At 39.9% G+C, this 23,695-nt stretch overlaps 1 protein-coding gene across 1 annotated transcript in view; it reads left to right on the top strand.

Moving 5' to 3' along the window:
- Positions 1–562: 562 nt before the first annotated feature.
- ptger2a (prostaglandin E receptor 2a (subtype EP2)) overlaps positions 563–23,695 on the top strand; it is a 32,003-nt gene continuing 8,870 nt past the window's right edge. Inside the window, exons 1-2 of the mRNA XM_062054009.1 lie at positions 563–698; positions 19,553–20,471. Coding sequence (XP_061909993.1) covers positions 19,650–20,471 — 822 coding nt within the window. The 5' untranslated portion in view covers positions 563–698; positions 19,553–19,649. The remainder of the gene's footprint in view (positions 699–19,552; positions 20,472–23,695) is intronic.

Genomic DNA, 23,695 nt, shown 5'->3' with positions numbered 1-23,695 from the left:
TATATATATATATATATATATATATATATATATATATATATATATATATATATATATATATATATATATATATATATATATATATATATATATATATAGATGTATAGATATATATATATTTTTTGTATTTTTTATTTTTTTTGTATTATTTTTTTATTTTTTTATAGTATTTGCATTTTTACCTTTGTCCAGAGTAGACTACAGGGATACCCTGTGAGTATTATACAAAATAAGTAATCGATACTTAAGTGATAAATAATGTAATAAATGATTAATTACTCCAAAAACAATCAAAATTAAAGCATTTAAAAAAATAATAAAAACAAATACAGCACTTAATTATATAAATACAATCAATTTAAAAAAAACATGCAGTATATTTAATTATATTATTTGTAAAAGAATGTATAATTACTTTTCCTATATGTTCAGACTTCAGGGACACACCATATTATAATTATCATTCAAGTACACTACTGCGCACGGGGTTATTGCTTCGAGGGGTGGGCGTGACTTATTCGCATGACGTCACAGCACACTCCTTCCTCAGTGTCGAGCGGGTCTTCTCATGTCCTCTCATGTCTTATCAGGGTGCAGAGTTGAGTGTCTGCTTATCCCTTTCTCTGCTCCATTACAAGCATTTTCTCTTTCTGCGAGCTGGAAGACAACATGACGAACACAAACAACTTGTAGCGATGGTAACTACTTTTTTTATCATTACGCAGTATTTTTCAAAATAGTGTGTGGGCGCGCGCGCGCGTGGGTGTGTGTGTGACTGAGCATTTTATTGTGGAAAGTAAAACACATGAACACAACTTGATGTTCTTACTACCTTTTAGCACTCATACTATATAGCTCGCACGTGTGTTCATTGAGTTTACATTGAAATTCAGCAGGCAGCTGACAACAACAACAGGACAGTAATATATTCTTTCGCATTTGCATTGTTTTGTTGTCCAAAGTAATGGTCCTGATCCACAGTTAAACATACATTGGACTAACATTGGACTAACATTGTATTACAGTTAGAATAACATTGTACTAACATTGGACTAACATTGGACTAACATTGGACTAACATTGTACTTACATTGGACTAACATTGTACTAACATTGTATTAAAATTAGATTAACATTGTACTAACATTGGACAAACATTGGACCAACATTGTACTAACATTGTATTAAAATTAGAATAACATTGTACTAACATTGGACTAACATTGGAATAACATTGGAATAACATTGGACTAACATTGGACTAACATTGTACTAACATTGGACGAACATTGGACTAACATGGGACTAACATTGTAATAACATTGGACTAACATTGTAATAACATTGGACTAACATTGTACTAACATTAGACTAACATTGTACTAACATTGGACCAACATTGTACTAACATTGTATTAAAATTAGAATAACATTGGAATAACATTGGAATAACATTGTACTAATATTGGACTAACATTGTACTAACATTGGAATAACATTGGAATAACATTGGACTAACATTGTACTAAAACGGGACTAACAATGGACTAACATTAGACTAACATTGTAATAACATTGGACATTTGGCACTAAAAGAGCATGGCTTCCCATTACAGCAGCATTATTTATTGGGTGGTAAAAAAAAAGGCACAAAGCTTTTAGTGAGATGTTATCTGGTAAAGGTAGAAGACATGTTATGGGCAAGGCAAGGCAAGGCAACTTTATTTGTATAGCGCTTTTCATACACAAGGCAGACTCAAAGTGCTTCACAGACAACAAAGTGAAATGAAAGAAAATAAAAGCAAAATTAAAATGCAGACAATAAAAATAAAAACAGTGCGGACGTTAAAAGTTAAAAGATTAAAAGATTTAGCTGAAAGTAAAGGTGAACATAAAAGTCTTCAGTCTAGTTTTAAAAGTAGTCAGAGTTGGGGAGAGTCTGACATCTTCAGGAAGTTTATTCCAGCTATGTGTTGCATAGTGACTGAATGATGCGCTCCTTTGATTTGAGTTTACTCTGGGAACCGCTAACAGATTGGTCTCAGAAGATTTTAGTGATCTAGAGGGCTTATATAGTGGGAGCATATCAGTGATATACTTCGGCCCTAGACCATGTAGTGATTTATATGTGAGCAGGAGGATTTTGAAATCAATTCTCTGATGTACAGGGAGCCAATGTTAGGATTTAAGAATTGGTGTAATGTGCTCACATTTTTTGGTCTTTGTTAGAACTCTAACAGCAGCGTTCTGAACAAGCTGTAGCTGCCTGACAGTTTTTTTGGGAAGACCTGCAAGGAGACCATTACAATAGTCTAGCCTACTGGTAATAAAGGCATGTACACGTTTTTCTGAGTCTTGAGCTGACATGAGCCCTCTAAGTCTTGTTAAATTTTTTAGGTGATAGTAGGCCGATTTTGTTACTGATTTGATGTGACTGTCGAAATGTAAATCAGAATCTAAAATAACCCCAAGATTTCTGGCTTTATTTGAGGTTTTCAGAGACAGTGATTGAAGGTGTTGGACGACTTTAAACCTTTCTTTTTTAGCACCAAAAACAATTATCTCAGTTTTATCTTCATTTAGTTGTAGGAAATGTTGGCACATCCAGTGTTTGACTTGCTCAATGCACAGGCACAGAAGATCTATGGGGCGATAGTCATTTGGTGATAGCGCTACATAGATTTTGGTGTCATCGGCATAGGAATGATGGTCAATGTTATTATTTTGCATGATTTGTCCTAGTGGGAGCATATAGATGTTAAATAAAGTCGGCCCCAAGATTGAACCTTGGGGGACTCCACACGTTACGTTGGTTGGTTCTGATACAAAGTCACCAATGGAAACAAAATAGTTCCTATCTTTTAGATATGACTTGAACCAGCTTAAAACTGTGCCTGAGATCCCCACCCAGTTTTCCAACCTGTCCAAAAGTATTGAGTGGTCGACAGTGTCAAATGCAGCACTGAGGTCCAATAGCATTAATACTGAAGTTTTGCCAGAGTCTGTGTTTAGACGGATGTCATTTATAACTTTAAGAAGGGCCGTCTCTGTGCTATGAAGAGGTCGAAATCCTGACTGGAAGTTGCTGTGGCAGCCAGTAGAAGCCAAGAAGTGATTTAGTTGTTGGAGGACAACTTTTTCAATTATTTTACTTATTAATGGTAGATTTGAAATTGGTCTGTAGTTGTTGATAACAGAGGCATCTCGGCTCTGCTTTTTTAGAAGAGGTTTATTGACTGCAGTTTTGAAAGCCTTCGGGAAATTTCCTGATTGAATAGAATTATTAACTATTTGCAAGACGTCTGTTGACAGGCAGTCAAAAACATTCTTAAAGAAGTTGGTAGGTAAAACATCAAGGCAGCAGGTGGATGACTTTAGAGCTGTCACTGTTTCCACTAGAGTTTTAGAGTCTATGGCATTAAAGCTTGCCATCATTGCTGTGTTACTTTTGCCTAAATGGGGTGGTGATCCAACTTTTTTACTTGAGATATCGATGGCGCGTCTGATGCCTTCAATTTTATCAGTATAAAAGAATGCAAACGCATTGCATTTCTGTGTGGAATGGAGTTCGGCTGGTATTTGTGTTGGGGGTTTGGTCTGTCTGTCAACGATTGTGAATAGGGTCTTGGCCTTATTTGAGTTGCTGTTTATGATATTGGAGAATAATGTTTCTCTAGCACTTTTTAAGACTAAATTGTAGGCCTGGAGGCTCTCTTTATAGATGTCATGGTGAATATGAAGTTTTGTATTCCGCCAGATTCGTTCAGCCTTCCTGCACTCTCTTCTCTGGGCTTTTACAACAGCAGATTTTCTCCAGGGTGCCTTTTGCTTACCAGAAATCTTTTTAACTGCAACAGGTGCAATGATATCTATGATATTCACAATTTTGGAATTAAAGTTGCTTACAAGATCATCAGCATGACATGGGTTTAGAGGTGGTAGTGAGGAGATGGCGTTTTTAAAGAGGACATTGGCATGTTCATTTATGTACCGCTTTTTAACATTCTTTGATTCTGTTTGTGTGTCCGGAATTACAGAAATATTAAAGAAAACACATAAATGATCAGACAATGAAGGATCAATCACAAGAACATCAGAAACATTGAGACCTTTTGTGATAATCACGTCCAGAGTGTGTCCCTTACAATGAGTAGCCTCTTTCACATGTTGAGACAGTTCAAATGTGTCTAAAATAGTAAAAAGTTATTTTGCGCCCTTGTCATTCAAATCGTCAATATGAAAATTAAAATCACCAGTTATAACCAGGCAGTCAAAGTCAGTGGAGATGCTAGAAAATAATTCAGTAAAATCATCGAAAAAAATTTGCAGAATATTTAGGTGGCCTGTAGATAATTAACAAGATAATTTTTGGAGAGCATTTCAACACAGCACACAGGTATTCAAATAATGTAAAATCACCAAGTGACATCTGTTTCCCCTGAAACATGTTTTTAAATATAGCAGTAATCCCTCCACCTCTTTTCCCCGATCTACATATATCAATTAAGTTATAGTTGGGGAGTGCTGTCTCGATCAGAGTGCTTACACTGTTATTTTGTTCCAGCCATGTTTCAGTTAAAAACATAAAGTCAAGTTTGGAAGTGGTAATAAAATCTTTGACTAAAAATGATTTACTATTCAGAGACCTGACATTGAGCAGACCCATCCTGATGGTGTTATTTACAGGCTTCGATGTTGGCTTTGATTTGGAGAGAATAGGAATGAGATTGTTTAGGTTAGCAGGGTGGCTAAGTTTCCCAATGTTTACTCTCTTGGTAGTCACAACAGGAATGTAGAAGGTGCCATGATTTGATGTAGGCAACATTGGGCCCAGCTGATAATGTGGTCTACTGCTGAACCCTTTTCTGTATGAGAAATATTCAGAACTGCTGTCTGATTACTTTTTCGCACACTCTTGGCATTCTCTCGATGAGCTTCAAAAGGTGGTCACCTGAAATGGTTTTCACTTCACAGGTGTGCTTGAATCTCATCGAGAGAATGCCAAGAGTGTGCAAAGCAGTAATCAAAGCAAAGGGTGGCTATTTTGAAGAAACTAGAATATAAAACATGTTTTCAGTAATTTCACCTTTTTTTGTAATGTATATAACTCCACATGTGTTCATTTATAGTTTTGATGCCTTCAGTGACAATCTACAATGTAAATAGTCATGAAAACGCATTGAATGAGGAGAAGGTGTGTCCAAACCTTTGGCCCGTACTGTACATAATATTTCATCTTGGTCGACTGTTGCATTATATTTTTTTGGACAGCAATTGCCCATGGAAAGGGATCAAAATTTTGTTTAGCATCTTACATTTTGACTTGTGTGCTTCTGCAGCCTGTCACTGCCATCCGCTCTACATTTATTCTGTACATGTACATCGTTAACACTACTTGGACAAACTGACACAAATGTGTTGTCACAAATGCGTCAGGGATTTTGAGTCATTCTGCCCGATACCGATGGATTAGTCGTGTTAAAAATTTGGATCAGATTAATTATGATGATGGATTGATTTGCATTAACTTGTTAATTTTGACAGCCCTACTAACAGCATCCTAGCTTTTCATGTAAACATTTCAACCTTTTATACTCACTGCTTCACTTTTTGCTATTTTTACCCATTTTTGTTGTGTTTTTGTAATAATTCTATTTCTAAAAAAGTGCAGCAGGCCAATAAATAATTGGACACTTTTGCATTGCGGTTTTGACAGAAAGTACATTGTATATAATATATATAAAATGACACTTTGCATGTTTTTGCATTTACAACAGGAATGTCCAAACATTTTCCACAAAAGAACATATGAAAAATAATTTATTATTCACTTGATTATTTAATGTTTTTTTTCTATGAAACACTACAAAACCATTCTAATGTAGGTCAACTCTTAGTTGTTAAATATATGATTGTATCTATTAAATTAAGTTTCAAAATCAAAATTAATCTATTTATTAATTCCTATATTTTTATGCTGAACTATACTTTTATATTTCTAAAGAGGTTCATTTGAAAATAATTTCGCCACACCTAGTGTGTGTGTGACAATCATTGGTACTTTAACTTTAATTTATGTCTTTATTACAAAAGCTTTTTTTTTTACACTGAATTTATGTGACTGATTTTTTTGCGTGACTGCGTGGGTTCCCTCCGGGTACTCCGGCTTCCTCCCACCGGCAAAAACATGCACCTGGGGATAGGTTGATTGGCAACACTAAAAAATTGTCCCTAGTGTGTGAATGTGAGTGTGAATGTTGTCGTCTATCTGTGTTGGCTCTGCGATGAGGTGGCGACTTGTCCAGGGTGTACCCCGCCTTCCGCCCGAATGCAGCTCAGATAGGCTCCAGCACCCCCCGCGACCCCAAAAAGGACAAGCGGTAGAAAATGGATGGATGGATGGATAATTTTAGTTTACATCAAATCATGCTGACAATTTCATTGAAAAAACATTTAGTGTTTAAAAAAAATAAAAATTCAGTGTAAAAAAAAATCAGTGTATAAAAATTCAGTGTAAAAAAAATTTGTGCTGAAAAATTTAGTTTTGAAAAATTTGCTGCTTCAAAAAGGAAGACTCACTTCCGGTAAATCAAGACTGAAGCATTTGATCTTGTCTCAGAACAAGTCAATGAGGTGTAAAGTTTTAAGTCATGTGACACGGGTCTTGCAAAACAGCATAAAAAAGGCAGTTAACTGGGCTATCTGGGCATAACACAACATAGTAAACACTTTAATGCAGCCTGTTGTATATTTTCAAACTATAGAAATTATTCCAATGGTTAGAATCTGCACTTTTGAGTGACATACGAAGCTCTGCTTGTCACAATTACGGGGTGCGCTTGCTGCGCGGTTGTTCTTCCAATGCAAAAAATGGACGGCTCCGGACGACAGGCGTAAGGTAAGAAATTATTTATTTCTCATAAATCACCAAACTACCAAAAAAGCAGGCAAACAACAAAAAAGGCAAACGTGCCTAACAAACGTAAAGTTAGTATTAGCATAGGTTCTGGCATGGAACAAAAACTTACTTGTCAAAGGTGTGACGCAAACACAACGAAAGCAGGACGAGTGACTGGCAAAGGCAACTTAAATAATGCCTCTGATTTGCGCTCGGGAAGCAGGTGAGCGGGCGAGCACTAATCAGAGACAGGTGCACACAAAGAGTGACCATTACAACCAAAACAAACTCACAGGAGCACAACCAAGAACTAAAGCAGTCCAAAACTAACAGAAAATAACTAAACAAACATGATCCGGACCGCGGATCATGACAGAATCCCCTCCTCAAGGACAGATACAAGATGTCCAAAACAAAAAACAAGCAGGGCCAAAAGTCACTGGAGGGCGGAGGGAGGAATTGGCGGTGGGTCGCCAGGCCAAGTGTCCCCGAATCCACCGAGGCAAAGTCAAGTGGCGGCGGCGAGTGGAACGCCGCTGCAGCAGGCGAGGCGGGCGACATTGGAATGGCCACATTCGTTGCCGACGGGGAGGTGGCCGCACTTGGCGAGGCGGCGAGTCAGGCGTGGTAGCAGGTACAGGCGGCGAAGCTTGACGTGGTGCCGGTACAGGTGTCTGGCGTGGGGCCGGTACAGGTGTCTGGCGTGGGGCCGGTACAGGTGTCTGGCGTGGTGCAGGTACAGGTGTCTGGCGAGGTGCAGGAACAGGTGCCTGGCGAGGTGCAGGAACAGGTGCCTGCCGAGGTGCAGGAACAGGTGCCTGGCGAGGTGCAGGAACAGGTGCCTGCCGAGGTGCAGGAACAGGTGCCTGGCGAGGTGCAGGAACAGGTGCCTGGCGAGGTGCAGGAACTGGTGCCTGGCGAGGTGCAGGAACAGGTGCCTGCCGAGGTGCAGGAACAGGTGCCAGCCGAGGTGCAGGAACAGGTGCCAGCCGAGGAGCAGGTACAGGTGCCAGCCGAGGAGCAGGAACAGGAACTGGAGATGGTGGCGTCTGCAAGCCCACCGGAGATGATGGTGGCGTCTGCAAGCCCACCGGAGCTGATGGTGGCGTCTGCAAGCCCACCGGAGATGATGGTGGTGTCTGCAAGCCCACCGGAGCTGATGGTGGCGTCTGCAAGCCCACCGGAGATGATGGTGGCGTCTGCAAGCCCACCGGGGCTGAGGTTAGCCATGAGCATGGCGGAGGCGGTCTAGCTGGGGGTTGCGGCCTGGCATGCCGAAAGACTGGTGGTGGCGGCCGGGATGGAGGTTGCTGCTTGGTTGGGCGCAGCTGAGCCACCCCACCAGCACAGCTCCCGGCCCCAGCCCCCCCCTCAAGGGGCGGATACCAGTCGCACTCCTTGCGGTCTGGAACAGTCTTTAAGGGTGGGTGGCGGGAGGTCAGGAGGGGGGTAGAAGCCTCCCCTTTAAATTGTCCAAATTGTCTTTTTGTATTCCCCACCTGATTTTGCGTGGGTGGACAAAAAGAAAATGTCCGTGACTTGGGCGGGGCTTGAATTTTCGAGGGCCAAACAGAATTCGGAAGAAAAAAAAAATTCTTGGCCCATGACGTCATCAGCAGGCAGCGGCGTGACGTCATCAGCCCGGGTCTCCAGCTGACTGGAAGCCCATCCATGAACTGCTTGGCAAAATCATGAATCGGATTACCTAACTTTGGCGGCGAGGAATACTGGTCTGGCTGCAACTTGCTTCGGTCCGGGGGAGGAGCTTGCGGGAGTGACGCGTTCTGACGGCGAGGCGAAGCCCTTCTGGACGGCTTCCGCCTTTGCCGGCGTGTCCGGTACTGCTGTGTAGCGGCAATGTCTTCGGACCAGAGGGAGTCGATGGGGATAAGGGAGCCTCCAGGTCCCCACATAAGGTTCGACCTCTCCTCCGTCAAATAGCGAAGCGTCTCCACTTCCATCGCTCGCAACACCATGCGCGTACCTTCATCCATCTCCTTGTGGTCCGTTTGCGGAAGACCGGAAGCTGCTTTCGTTCTGCTCGGTTGTTCTTCCAATGCAAAAAATGGACGGCTCCGGACGACAGGCGTAAGGTAAGAAATTATTTATTTCTCATAAATCACCGAACTACCAAAAAAGCAGGCAAACAACAAAAAAGGCAAACGTGCCTAACAAACGTAAAGTTAGTATTAGCATAGGTTCTGGCATGGAACAAAAACTTACTTGTCAAAGGTGTGACGCAAACACAACGAAAGCAGGACGAGCGACTGGCAAAGGCAACTTAAATAATGCCTCTGATTAGCGCTCGGGAAGCAGGTGAGCGGGCGAGCACTAATCAGAGACAGGTGCACACAAAGAGTGACCAAGACAACCAAAACAAACTCACAGGAGCACAACCAAGAACTAAAGCAGTCCAAAACTAACAGAAAATAACTAAACTAACATGATCCGGACCGCGGATCATGACACTGCTTCATGCAGACCGGCACGAACAGAGTGGGGCAGAGTGGGCGGGGCTTGTATACGGTGCAGCGAGTTTCAGACAGAGGCAGATTTCAACAGCAAAGTTCTGCAGACCAATGATTGTATATCGACGAAGTGGATGTTTTTTTGCCCCATCTGTTTATGTTTCGCCATGCTTGTTGCATCTTTGTTGTTCTTGCTGGATTATAAAAGATGTCGATCAAGGAGGTGGTCTGCACAGAGGAGTAACGTTCATATACTCCCAATATTCAGTGTTTTATTGTTCATAGTTAATATTGTAAATCCCACATTATATAGTTGTATGTACATGCTGACTGTCTTATAATTCAGTAAAAAAAACTAAAGTTCATTCTGTTTTTGAGATGGTCTGTTTATTTTTTTACTGAAAAACACTTTTTTTTTTTTACATGAAATTACAGAATGTGGGATTTACAATATTAACTATGAACAATAAAACATCCATACATTTCTAAAACCATTTAAACCATCAAAATGTTGAGCTCATTTAGGATATGCAGGCTATCCTTCAACACGTTCCAAAAATAATCCCACTTTTTAGTTCTACATTTCCATAATTACCAAAATTGATGTCTTTTGTATCTTGTTAAAACATTCAACATTTCAATTTATTTCTTCTCAATGCAGATTATGTTTCATTTTATGTATGGAATATTCCCCACAGGCCAATAACAATGGAGATGTGGGCCCAGCCACCTTTTGGATTCCCTTGCTTGCTAATGTTTTCTGCTACTCCAAACCAACAAAGTAATTCAAAATAAACATAAACCAATCATTTGTTTTACTTTTGTCAACAGTGAAAAACTGAATCGACACTGTACTCTGTATTAACTACTATATGCACTTAAATTACTGATGCAACAGATGTGTGAACACTTCCTGGTTGATGGAGGATGGCAAACAGACAGGAAGTAACATTTTTGACACGTTCATTGTTAGTAACAGTGTTTGCTACAGGTTTACAGCTTTGGGGGGTGCCTGCCTGCAACATAGCTTACTTCAAGGGGACCTATTGTGCAAAACCAACTTTTCTTACCGATTGGTACCAGGTTTTGTGTATTTGGGAACTTCATAAGTCCCAAACAATTTTAAATCAAACCATGTTAGCATGGCAGAGATATTAATAAAACAATCTTGCCTTCCTTTATACTTCCTCCAAATGAGCCTTTTGGAATTTGCCCATTTTGTGACGTTTTTCAGCAGATATCTCCATATATGGTAAAGATGTACCTGAAAAGCTTTGCGCGAGTCCACCATTGTAGTCCGATGTCGTGATCAACAAGTTGTGGGGCCGACTGTCTCGTACATACCGTTGTTGCCATTTCTGATACAAATGAGCGTGTAGTTCTAACTTTTATCTGTCAGTGGACTCGCTATAGAAGCGCTAAAACTACAACAAAGATGACGGGGAGAAGACGCAGTCAAAGTGGAGCCATGTGAACAAGACTGCCCACAGAACGACGCATCCTGACGAGACAGTCAGAAAGCGGTTTGAAGATGGTCTGTTGAACATAACTTATGCAAAATTTTGAGCAAAGAAACATCATCACATGTTATGTAGAACACAAGAAAGTGTTTTAAATGTAGAAAAAAAAACATAAATCGACCACTATAATGCAGTCGCTCCTCTACAGTTAAATTTGGGGTGCACAGCGTGTGTGGAGATTGGGTGATGTGTTGGCTGATATATAAGGTACAGTAGATCCTCACTATCTGGGCGATATAAATGATCAATTATCAATTTGGCGGATGATAGAGTTTATTACTATTGTCATTATGTGATAACACATGTTGAATATTGTTGTCCCCCAAATTTGACGGCAACAAGAAAACAGAGGCGTCCTCAACGCAACGTGGTGTCATCTAATGTTTCTCCACAGTGCGAAGCCGCCTCTAAATTGCTAATCATGGCCTCCATAGCAGAAAATATACTATGTTTCTTACAAGTAACATTATCACTGGAGGACTAGATGACGAGCAAAAGTTAAACATGCTAAAGTATACACTCTTGGAGGATACAAGAAGCCATGCTGATGGATGGTAATGATACCAAGAACAGTGTTTCCCCCAGAAAAAGTGTTAGTTAAGGTGGTGTCTCTCTGGCGGACAGACCGGGGAAGGGGGTGGGTGGGTGTAAAGCTTGGTGTAACTCGGCCTGTCGCCATCACGTCTCCACCTCGTCACTGCCACCACAGCCTGGGGGGCAATAGACTACAGACTGTGGTGACGTAGGCCGGCTTCGTCGCGTGAAGAAGCCTAAAATTTTTGGTTGTGTTTTCTGCTCCATTTGCTGAATGGCGATATACGATATATATCTCAATATTTTTTCCGTAAAGTAAAAACAAAACTGTCCTAGTTACCTGAGATACTAAGTATGTCATTATTATGACTTACTAAGTCAAAATAATGACTTACAAAGTCAAATTAATGACTTACTGTAAGTAAGCGTTTGCAATAAGCGTTTGAAAAAAAGAGTTAAAAGTGGGGCCATATGCTGACGTATGCTCAACTCATCATGCATAATTTATTACAGTATTTGGGAAGCCTGTAGTTGATTTTTTGTTATGTAAATGTTATATTTTTATCAACATGTGATAGCAGGGACCCTGCCGTTCAAAACTAGGCTGCTACATTACTAATGATTAATGTAACTATAGCTGAAAAAATAGTACAATAGCAATAGGAGAGACTATTCATCCCTGAACACCATGGAGTTCATGTAGGCTTTATGATGCAGTTACATTATTATATCAACTATCAGAGACAGCTTCAGGAAACTCTTAATTTCTTGCTGCTTCAACACAGCTCAATCAACACAGAAAAAGGTAAAGTGAAATAACTTAGTTGTTAACTGTAGCTGTAGGTCAATAATGCTTGTCTTTCTCTCAGCAGACAGGGCTTTGCTGTCCGTAACACACACACACGTGCACACACACCGCAAAATGAGCTAACGTTACGCTAAAAGCTAATTAGCCTTCACCTCCAGGACTGCGAGCGAGTTGAGCTGCCGCTTATGTTTCTAGAAGGTCAACGGGCTCATAGTGATGTTACTAGTAGTTGACTGGGAGGTGTTTATTATAATTATGCTTACCTGCTAAACACCTTTCTGCTCACCAGACCGCAGGAGCACTTACTACATGCGCTCTGAATACGCACTGCTGATTGGCTGTTACATGCGCTCTGAATACGCAACTGCTGATTGGCTGTTACCGCTCTGCATGTAACCAATCAGATGGTTGTGTGGGTGGGACAATGCTGGGTGCTGCAAAAACTACTGACAGAGGCAGAGGCAGAACTAAGCGGAGCAGCTTGTTAAGACTTTAGTTTAGGCGGTGGCTCTTTGTTGTCAAGGTGGCCGCCTTAACAACAAAGCGCTGCGGGAAACCCTGAAGTATATGGTTGACACAAGTGCTAACAACCTATTTTCCCCTGACCAAAACAAGACAATAACTTATCAAAACAACTGAGACGATAACACAATTAACTGAAAATGTTCTCTAAGAATAAAAATGAGTTAAAAACGTTGAGAGAAAAGAAAACCAATAATATTTATTTTTGTCTTGTAAAAGGGTGGGACAAGTTAGAAATTAAACCAATCACAGCTCTTTGAGAGTGTACATACTATATGAAAGAGGGTCAGGGAGTAAGTTACGAAGGAGAGTCAATCAGATGCTTTTCCTTGTAAGATGAGGATGTGTGATTTCTCACTACCAAAACAAAAATCTAAGATTTAACATGTTCCTCCTCGTAATATGTGTACCCCTTGGAAAAAGTGAAGAGGACACATTTAATTTTTACTGCCATGATGCCATCAGCGGGCAAGTCATCGATCGTGACATCGACACAACTGTAAATAAAAGCTAATTCTACTGTATTACTTCTTTACAAAAAGTAATTTTCTCTGCCTCAAGGAATGGTTTATTTAATCGTAAATCTAAAGGCATGACAACTTAATGTGGTCCAACGCATTTCCCAGCAGGCACAAGACTTTAAAAAAATGTTGAGAACTTGTTGAATTAGGTCCTGACGTTAAGCAACTTAAACCTAACATTGGAACAACGTGCTTTTTGACGACGTTTAATCAATGTTGGGTTGTGACGTTGATTTGACCATTAATTTTGGTCATTTTCCAACCAATATTCCACAACACAAATACAACATTGAAACATGTTTTTTGACAAAAATTGTTCAGTGTCAGCTTGTGACGGTGATTTGACCTTTGAAATTTGGCAATTTCACGATCGACAATGTGGTTCCAAAGTTAGACACCCACGTTGTCTCAGTTTGAAAAATGCCACTATTTTGCAACGTTGTTTCAAAGTCAGTTTTAAAGGACATGTACCGTATGTATAATCATCGTTGTATCAACGTCTTGTGCCTGCTGGGTTACGTCACATGCGTAGCAAAAAGAGGAATTGGATGCAGCGTATCCTATTTACTTGTTTATTTTTTTTAAGGCGGACATTTATTAACAAATGAAAGGCTCCAGCCACTCCGCCATCAGTGTGTGAATGTTTGTGTAAATGGGTGAATGTGGAAATAGTGTCAAAGCGCTTTGAGTGCCTTGAAGGTAGAAAAGCGCTATACAAGTATAACCCATTTACCATTTACCATATCCGAGAGTGACAAGTGGTAGAAAATGGATGGATGGATGAAATTTGTCCCGCCACACATGTGTATTTGCTGCTTCCGGTTGTACCGCTCATAAACAAATTATGATGAAAGCATGCATCGTAACCATGTTCACAAGACACATACACACCTGCTTTGCTCTGTGGAGCAAAGACTGATTAACTATTTCATTCCTGACCATAAGATCATGCTATTTTTATATAAACAACTGCAACATCAAAGAAATCCTATATTTTATACTTTATATTTTAGTCCACTAAATGAACTGTAATTTTAGCTCACTAAAATGCTGTCTAATTTCATTGACTAAGACTATATCAATTTCGATTATTAAAGTTAGACTAAAACTAATATACATTTTTGTCAAAAGACTTTGACTAAAATAACACTGGTTGACACTAGAGTGATTAAAACAATATTTGTTTTACGATACATCCAAAACAAATGTGTCATTTTTCTGTTGTTTACAAACCTAGGGAAAGACTTTAGACACAATAGGAGCAAACATCTAAATGATTTAAATAAGAGCCAAAGGTTGTTTTTGCTTATGTTTAGTTATTTTGCACTAATTTTGCTCAAAATATTGTATGAACTCAAAGGGAATAAGGAAATAACTTAAATGTTTAATTGATATTGTTGTACTACCATCCTGGGTTTTTGACTGCTTACAATTGTGATCAAGAGTTGAATCATTCAATGATTTTGAAAATTGTAAATATCAGCATCAGCATTGGTATGGCTGAGGGACGTGATCAGTATAGGTGGGTGGTATGATGATATGAGGCAGCTGGGTCTGCTGCCGCAAGGTTTTCCTGCCTTCAAAGTCAGAGATAGTGAGGTCGTGGTTTACCATCTGCTGAGCTTATCAGCATGTAGCCAATATAATAGTTTTCAGAAACTTTTTTACACCATGACTTTTACTTTGTACACTGTAGACTCTACAGCCTGTGTAATGTATTTAGTGCAAGTGTGATGTAAATGGTAAATGGGTTATACTTGTATAGCGCTTTCCTACCTTCAAGGTACTCAAAGCGCTTTGACACTATTTCCACATTCACCCATTCACACATTGATGGCGGGAGCTGCCATGCAAGGCGCTAACCACAACCCATCAGGAGCAAGGGTGAAGTGTCTGTTTCCTTTTTTCCTATATTATTTACTTCCTCAATAACTAACCTACATTTCTCCTGTCATCATTATTATTTATTTGGATTGCTTTACAATGTTACTGTGGAGGAGCGATTCCACTAGTCTGCTTTGGTTTCGCGTTCGTGAGACCCTGCATAGAGAAACCCTTCCAAGGTATGGAAATACAGGAAGGATGTTGTAATCTATGAAGTGCACAGTACACAGTTTGCGGCTATTCAAGTTTGGTAGAAGTGCAAGTCGTAACACGTCTGGACAGTATGAGTATCAGTGCGAATAGCAGAATAAGAATCAGTATGAGTTTTAGTAAGGGGTGTAATGATACAAACATTTCATAACATGTGACCAAAATTATCACGGTTATTATTCTTTAACGGTATTGTTGTGTTAAATATGCTTAAAAAGAACGTATATACACACACAGAAATCAAGTTTTATTAAAAAATAAATAGACACACAATATGGCAGAAGACATGTGTTATTATGTCATTTATGTGATTAAATATATAATGTTAATTTATAAAGGTTTTAAAGCAGAGTGTAAAATATAGGGTCCATAAGATGAGTCTGCTAAGTATTAAAATGAGGTGCAATTTTCAAGAAAGAAAATGCTGTTCAAAATTAATCCACTGGATGTCACAATAGAAATTCTGTTAAGCAAGCAAACAGTTCATAGTGAGGCCAAGCAAGTATACCAAACAAGAGGTACACAGTAAAGCGGGACTGAAGGGCTGCGGCTCCTCCATCTCGACCCAAATAAAATGTAAATCCTGCCGTTTTACGTCCTCTGCTTTGGCGTCCTCATTGCTCTTAAATGTCTTTGTCAAAAAACTCAACCCTCTTGAATAGGGACCGTGTACGTCGCCGCTATCCGTTTGGAGTAGAAAAATAATTTAACATAAAAAAAAACTTTACCCGTTTTTTGGTTTGATAATAAAAAAAACAAAAAATGGATGGTTATCCATTATTGCTTTGAAAATCTAAAATGGAAATGTAAACGAGTGAAAACATTTTTTTTTCCAATGCCTGCAGATTGCACATGTGCAGTGTGTCTTTTAAGGATCCACGTCTGTGAGTGACGCAGAACGACAGAAGAAGTAGACAAAGAACGGTGTCGCAGTCAAGAGTTCCCTTCTATTTTTTTAATGTCCAGAGACATGGAAACTAAGTGACACATTTTATTGTTTCTCTATCAAGCAGGCAAACGTTGATCTTCTTTTTCGGTTGTCGCTGTTCCGGGTCACTCACATGCGAGGATACGGAAAAGATACAAAGCGCATGTGCAATCTATCGTATCTCCAAACATTGAACGGAGAACAAAGAAAAGTTTTTTTCCACTCGCTGTTTTAATTGCTATTTTTATATTCAAACACATTAATAAATTCGGATAATGGATAACAATCCATTTTCCGTTTGATGTTTCTTTTCTTTTTTGTATCAAACCAAAATACGGGAAAAAAATATTTTTTATGTCAAAAAATGTTTCTATTCCAAACGACAAATGGATGGCCGTGACATATTTGATACCTAGTCTGATGCTTCTGTATTCAACATGCCATACCAGACCTGCTCCTAACAAATCTTCTGCTGCAGAGCCCATATTTGGTGTTTCCTGGGGAGGAGCCACTATCCCACACCTGATTGCGCTCTGCAATCAGGCCTTCGTAAGCACTGCTGTTTCAAACCTGGTTACTGGATTGTCCCGCTGCCATGTCTGTTCAAGTTTCTGTAGTCTATGCCTGCTCTGGTTCCCTAGCCTGTATTGACTTTTTTTTCTGCCTGTCTTGTCAAGTGAGTTTTACTTTTACCTTTTACCAGGTTTTTTTTCAGTGGCTTCACCCCATTTTTTGCATCTTGTTTTTCTCAAACGTACAAAACCCAAAACCAGTGAAGTTGGCACGTTGTGTAAATCATAAATAAAAACAGAATATAATGATTTGCAAATCATTTTCAACTTATATACAATTGAATAGACTGCAAAGACAATATATTTTTAATGTTGGAACTGAAAAACTTGTTTTTTTTTGGAAATAATCTTTAACTTAGAATTTAATGGCAGCAACACATTGCAAAAAAGTTGACACGGGCATTTTTACCACTGTGTTGTATGGCCTTTCCTTTTAAAAACACTCAGTAAACGTTTGGGAACTGAGGAGACCAATTTTTGAAGGTTTTCACGTGGAATTCTTTCCCATTCTTGCTTGATGTACAGCTTAAGTTGTTCAACAGTCCGGGGTCTCCGTTGTCGTATTTTACGCCACACATTTTTAATGGGAGACATGTCTGGACTACAAGCAGGCCAGTATAGTACCCGCACTCTTTTACTACAAAGCCACGCTGTTGTAACATGTGCAGAATGTGGCTTCGCATTGTCTTGCTAAAATAAGCCATGAAAACGACATTGCTTGAATGGCAACATATGTTGCTGCAAAACCTGTATGTACCTTTCAGCATTAATGGTGCCTTCACAGATGTGTAAGTTACCCATGTCTTGGGCACTAATACACCCCCATACCATCACAGATGCTGGCTTTTGAACTTTGCGCCTACAACAGCCCGGATGGTTATTTTCCTCTTTGGTCCGGAGGACACGACGTCCAAAGTTTCTAAAAATGATTTGAAATGTGGACTCGTCAAACCACAGAACACTTTTCCACTTTGCATCAGTCCATCTTAGATGAGCTCGGGCCCAGCAAAGCCTGCGGCGTTACTGGGTGTTGTTTATAAATGGCTTTCGCTTTGCATACACACACTGATGTCGGTTTTTGATGCAGTACCACCTGAGGGATCGAAGGTCACGGCCTTGTCGCTTACATTCAGTGATTTCTCCAGATTCTCTGAACCTTTTGATAATATTATGGACCGTAGATGGTGAAATTCCTTGCAATAGCTCCTTGAGAAAAGTTGTTGTTAAACTGTTCGACCATTTCCTAACGCATTTGTTCACAAAGTGGTGACCTTCACCCCATCCTTGTTTGTGAATGACTGAGCATTTCATGGAAGCTGCTTTTATAACCAATCATGGCACCCACCTGTTCCCAATCAGCCTGTTCAGCTGTGGAATGTTCCAAATAAGTGTTTGATGAGCATTGTTCAACTTTCTCAGTCTTTTTTACCACTTGTGCCAGCTTTTTTGTAACATGTTGCAGGCATCAAATTTCAAATGAGCAAATATTTGCAAAAAATAACGTTTTCCAGTTCGAACGTTAAGTATCTTGTCTTTGCAGTCTATTCAATTGAATATAAGTTGAAAAGGATTTGCAAATCATTGTATTTTTTATTTATTTACGATTTACACAAGGTGCCAACTTCACTGGTTTCGGGTTTTGTATTTACTCTCGGCAACCTTATGTTGCCGTCGCTTTTTGTCAATCTTTTGAACATATTTTTTGACTTTTTTCACACTTGTGTGCTCCCTTTTGTTAATAAATCTTTTTGTTTTGACTGTTGCCTGTGTCTCTGCTTTGGGGTCCGATTACGCCGCCAAACCGGCGCCTGTCACCTAGAAGAGTTTTTATTATCTATTTAGTATTTTGTTCAATCCCAAATAGGCGGTGACTTAAAGTTGCATGGCTTTGTAAATACCCTGAGAGGGAGTCCTAAGTTTATTGTGTTCTTTGTTAGGTTTTGGAAACTGCACCATTTAGTTCCTCAGAATTTTCAACTAACTTGAAGTGGTTTGCTAAGAGGATTATTTGTATTATCTACATTTTCAGAATCTGCTTGTTCTATTTTTGGCCAACGTAAAACAAAGAAAACCATCTGAAGTTGTCTTTATTTCTAAGTTATTATGCCATGATTTTACCAGTTTGGCCCACTTGGGAATATATTTTCCTCCATGCGGCCCCTGAACTAAAATGACTTTGACACCCCTGTTTATAGTGTCTTTTAATGATAAAGACAAAAAGAGAGTTGCACGTCCAGTTTATGTGAAGTTACGTGGGTTCACTTCCTGTTGTAGACATGTAAAGATCATCACATCTTTCTGGACTTTTCTGTTCTAAGAGAACACAGCCTGTAGGTTCAATGTGCACACAAAAATAGTTTTTTTGCTCAAACAAAAATGTCTTTATACAGGTTTAGTTTGAAGTATAATGTTTGTAATGGAGAAAGACAATGTCGCTTGTATTCATGTTAGCATTTAAAATATCTAGCAATTAGCGTGCTTGCTTCTCTAGTGAATTAGTGGTATCACTGGTCTATGAGTTTATTGAAGTGCAGTTATTAAACACAGTTTTACAATCATTTGGATTTAAAACAGTAATAATAACAATCAGGTTTATCATTAATATCGGTAATATGCAATGCTTAGTATCAGAATAATATACTGTAATATCAGATGTCATATATTGTGTCATATTTGTTTTGAAACAGGATGATGGCTGCTGACAGTCTTGTGGCATCTTTTTGATGCCATTCTGGGAAGGTGAAGTCATATATCGGGGTGAGCTTGGCACAGTCTAAAAGCGTGATGGAGATATACGACCCGTGCCACAGCAAACGCTACATCGACTCCTGGGAAAGCCCTGTGATCAGCGCCATCATGTTTGCCGCCGGCATCCTTGGCAACGTGGCCGCCCTAGTGATCCTGGAGATTCGACGCCGGCGCAACATGAATACCGCAGGCAGTCGGGGACGCGCACTCTTCCATTTCCTCATCACGGCACTCGTGCTGACGGACTTGGGTGGGACATGTCTGATCAGTCCACTTGTCCAGCTGTCGTACTCCAACAACATCACCTTGGAGGGAATGTCGCCAGATACTCACGGCGTCTGCTCCTACTTCGGATTCAGCATGACCTTCTTCAGCTTGGCCACCATGTCACTGCTCTTCACCATGGCTCTGGAAAGGTGCTTGGCTATCGGTTACCCCTACCTTTATACCCGGCACGTCACCAAGAAATGTGCCTACGTCACCATACCGGTCGTCTTTTTCCTCTGCTTTCTATTCTGTCTCTTTCCTTTTGTGGGTTTTGGTACATACGTACAATATTGTCCCGGTACGTGGTGCTTCATTGACATGAACCCAGAGAGGACCGAGGACAGGGTCTACGCCAACCTGTACGCCACCATGATGTTGGTTCTGGTGCTGGCGATAGTGGCATGCAACGCCTTTGTGGTGTACCAACTGCTGCGCATGTACCAGCGCCGCAGGATCAACCGAGGCTCCGTCATGGCCAACGTGCGCCCAAACGGTGAGCGCAGGCCCATGTCTTTGGCTGAAGAAGTGGAGCATCTCATCCTACTGGTCATCATGACTATCATCTTCATCATCTGCACAGTGCCCCTAGTGGTAAGAACAATAATTTTTTTTTTGGGGGGGGTGGGGGGGGGGGGGGGTTTGCATTCAGAATAACTGAATGCAAGATTCATGATTACAACAGACATGACCTTAGACCAGGTTGTTACGTCCTCAGGAGGACATCGATCGCACGTTTTTTCCACTGTTTTCTCAGCTGGCCCAACATTTGGAGATAGATTTTTCATTGCAGTCTCCTTGGTTTTGTGACAAATCTCCCTTCTACTCCTTCATAGGGGTACCGGGATTTGGACCAACAGAGCAAAGTTGTCAAATGCGTGAATGTTGTTTGTCTATCTGTGTTGGCCCTGCGATGAGGTGGCAACTTGTCCAGGGTCTAGCCCGCCTACCACCCGAATGCAGCTGAGATAGGCTCCAGCACCCCCCGCAACCCCGAACGGGACAAGTGGTGGAAAATGGATGGATGGATGACGTGTGTATGTGTGCGTGTATAATTGTGATTGATACATTTATACAAAATGTGTGCACACTTGCGTAGCCGACAGTACAGATACAATACACATACTTTCACAATAGAAAGCAATATTAGGACTCCACAAACAATCCACTAAGTCAAAATAAAGACATGGTATTTAATGCATGTGAGTGCTCCATCACATGGAAGACGGTGAACCGAGAATAAATTGTAAAAGTGATTATGTAACAGAACATAACCTGCTGCCGTGTAAATCACATGATTTACATGGCATACCTTGTTGCAAGCCTTCCATGCAACTCCCAAAAATCCAAAATTTGCATCGAAGTCCCCGTAGACCGCAGAGCTGTGATTGGTTGGCTTTTTAAGAGGAAGGCCCAGACCACAGGAGATCATACTTTGGGTTTAAAATACTTAAATTAGCAACAGTGATTAAACATTTGCATGAAAACGGATATTGTGTACTTATTATCTCGGTGCACTCTAGAAATATTTACTGAATGTGTTGTTTTTCAGCTTGTTGTGTTGTTGTTGCGTCCAGAAGAAAGTCACAAAATACAACACACTTTTAACTTTTATTGCCAAAACTCAGTAAAACGTGATTATACATATTAACACCAGGATGTCGTTAAAATAGTTATTTAACAGTTTTGTTTATATACAATTACATGATGGCTTTATCTTGTCCCGTGTCCCGAACGACCGAATAGCGTTGCAAATAACAATAGTGTCCTCTGCAGCGACTCGTTCAGAAGTTGCACAGTCGATCTTCATGAACGTGTTTTCCTCTGGTTCATAAGTAAAACGTCCATTAAAAGTAAACTGATGATTCTGAATGATTAGTTCCAGTGTAGACAAAGATGTCCTCACTCTTTACAAGAAGCTAAATATTTAGTCAACGACAGTCCCGGTTGCTCCTTCTGAAGACACTGCCCTTTAGTGTTTTGGAAGAGAATTACACATCTGGCGCTACCCCGCCATGGCAGAGCTATAAATCAAACAAGACGCTGTCAGTGGAGACGCAAGCTATGTGATGCCAGAGTATATTCAAGACTTTAGCAAAAAACCGACGCCCTCTATTTTAGCATCCTTTTTAAATTGACATTCTTCACGGCCACAATTCATTCAAATTGTTGAGGTAGGTTCACAAAACACTCAAAACCACCAGCAACTAAGTTAGCTAGCTGAACTGTGAAACATAATACTCCACAAAAGAAAATGTTTTCAAATATTGTGTTTTCTTATTTACAATACTGACACAATAAAACAAATCAATTTTCATGAACCAAATTTAGCAGACTGTTTTCATACAGAAGATAAAATGATCGTACAAATACAACCAATTTGGACATCTGTTTATTAATCAGTTATTATGCCCAACCCAAATCAATGAAGTCAGGATGTTATCATTTGTAACATTCGTGCCTGAAATGATTTATGGTACAAAGCATTTACTTTATTGTCAGTCGTTCCTTCATCTTGTTTAAAATATGAGAAAGTATTTACAGTACAGTATGCAGTACGTATTGTATAACTGCAGTAAGGTTATAAAAGGAAAAGAAGCAAAAACATAAACATATGTTTATTACCCCTCTCTTATCACACTTGGATGATTAAAATGTTTTTGTTAAAAATGCTGAATTGTAAAAAGAAAAGCCAACATTGTATAAATATCACAAATGCATAATTTATCAGGCGCTTCTTAAAAACTCCGATGCGGCAATATGATACTACTTGTTGGTACATACATAGGATCACATTACTTTTTCAATATAGCCCGTGTGGTGTTTCCCACAGGACTGCAATCTATTTGGGGAATTTGGCATTGTCTGATCTGTATAGTTGTCCACGACGCATGTGCATCTATTTTTTATGGACATTATGAGAGAGACAAAATGTGAGCAAAAACACAACAAGCAAAACAAGTGGGCTGTGTAGGTCAAAATCGAATAAAATTGTTGACCCTTTCAAAGTTTTTACTCTAAAATATTTTAAAAAAGTATTCTTGAATGAGTAATTATAGGCAACAATAGATTTAAAAAGCTATTTTAAGGTATTCTTCAATATTCAAATCAAGGCCATTACTTTGTTTTTTTTAACATACTGTATTCATTTTTCTTTTAACTTATTAATCAGAATCAGCTTTATTGGCCAGGTATGTTCAACACACAATGAATTTGACATGGTAAACTTAATTGTTGGTAAACAAGAAATAACTAAAATGATAAACAATTGCTTAAATAACTAATACTTTATGTGGAAAGCTAATAAGATGCAGTGGTGAATAGAGCAAAGAGCAAAAAACATGATGACGTGAACATGTGACAGATTAGTTCCAGAGTTATTTCACCGTGTTCATCAGATTGATAGCCACCCATCCATCCATTTGCTACCGCCTGTCCCACTCGGGCAGAAGACGGGGTACACCCTGGACGAGTCGCCACCTCATCGCAGGGCCAACATGGGGAAGAAACTGTTTTTATGATGGGTTGTTTTGGCATACTGTGATGTGTAACCCCTGCCGGAGGGGAGGAGTTTGAATAGTTTGTGACCAGGGTGTGTGGGGTCTGCAGTGATGCTACCTGCCCGTTTCCTGACCCCGGACTAGTATAAGTCCTGGAAGGGTGAAGGTCGACAACAATGATTTTTTTCTGCAGTCCTAATTGTCCCTTGCAGTCTGTGTCTGTCCAGCTTGGTTGCAGATCCAAACCACACAGGGATGGAGGTGCACAGGACAGACTGAATGATAAAGGTGTAGAACATGATCAGCAGTTCCTACAGC

This window comes from Entelurus aequoreus, linkage group LG07 (assembly GCF_033978785.1).
Source record: "Entelurus aequoreus isolate RoL-2023_Sb linkage group LG07, RoL_Eaeq_v1.1, whole genome shotgun sequence".
Taxonomy (NCBI): domain Eukaryota; kingdom Metazoa; phylum Chordata; class Actinopteri; order Syngnathiformes; family Syngnathidae; genus Entelurus; species Entelurus aequoreus.
The sequence above is the reverse complement of the archived record's forward strand: the minus strand, read 5'-3'. Positions and strand labels throughout refer to the sequence as shown.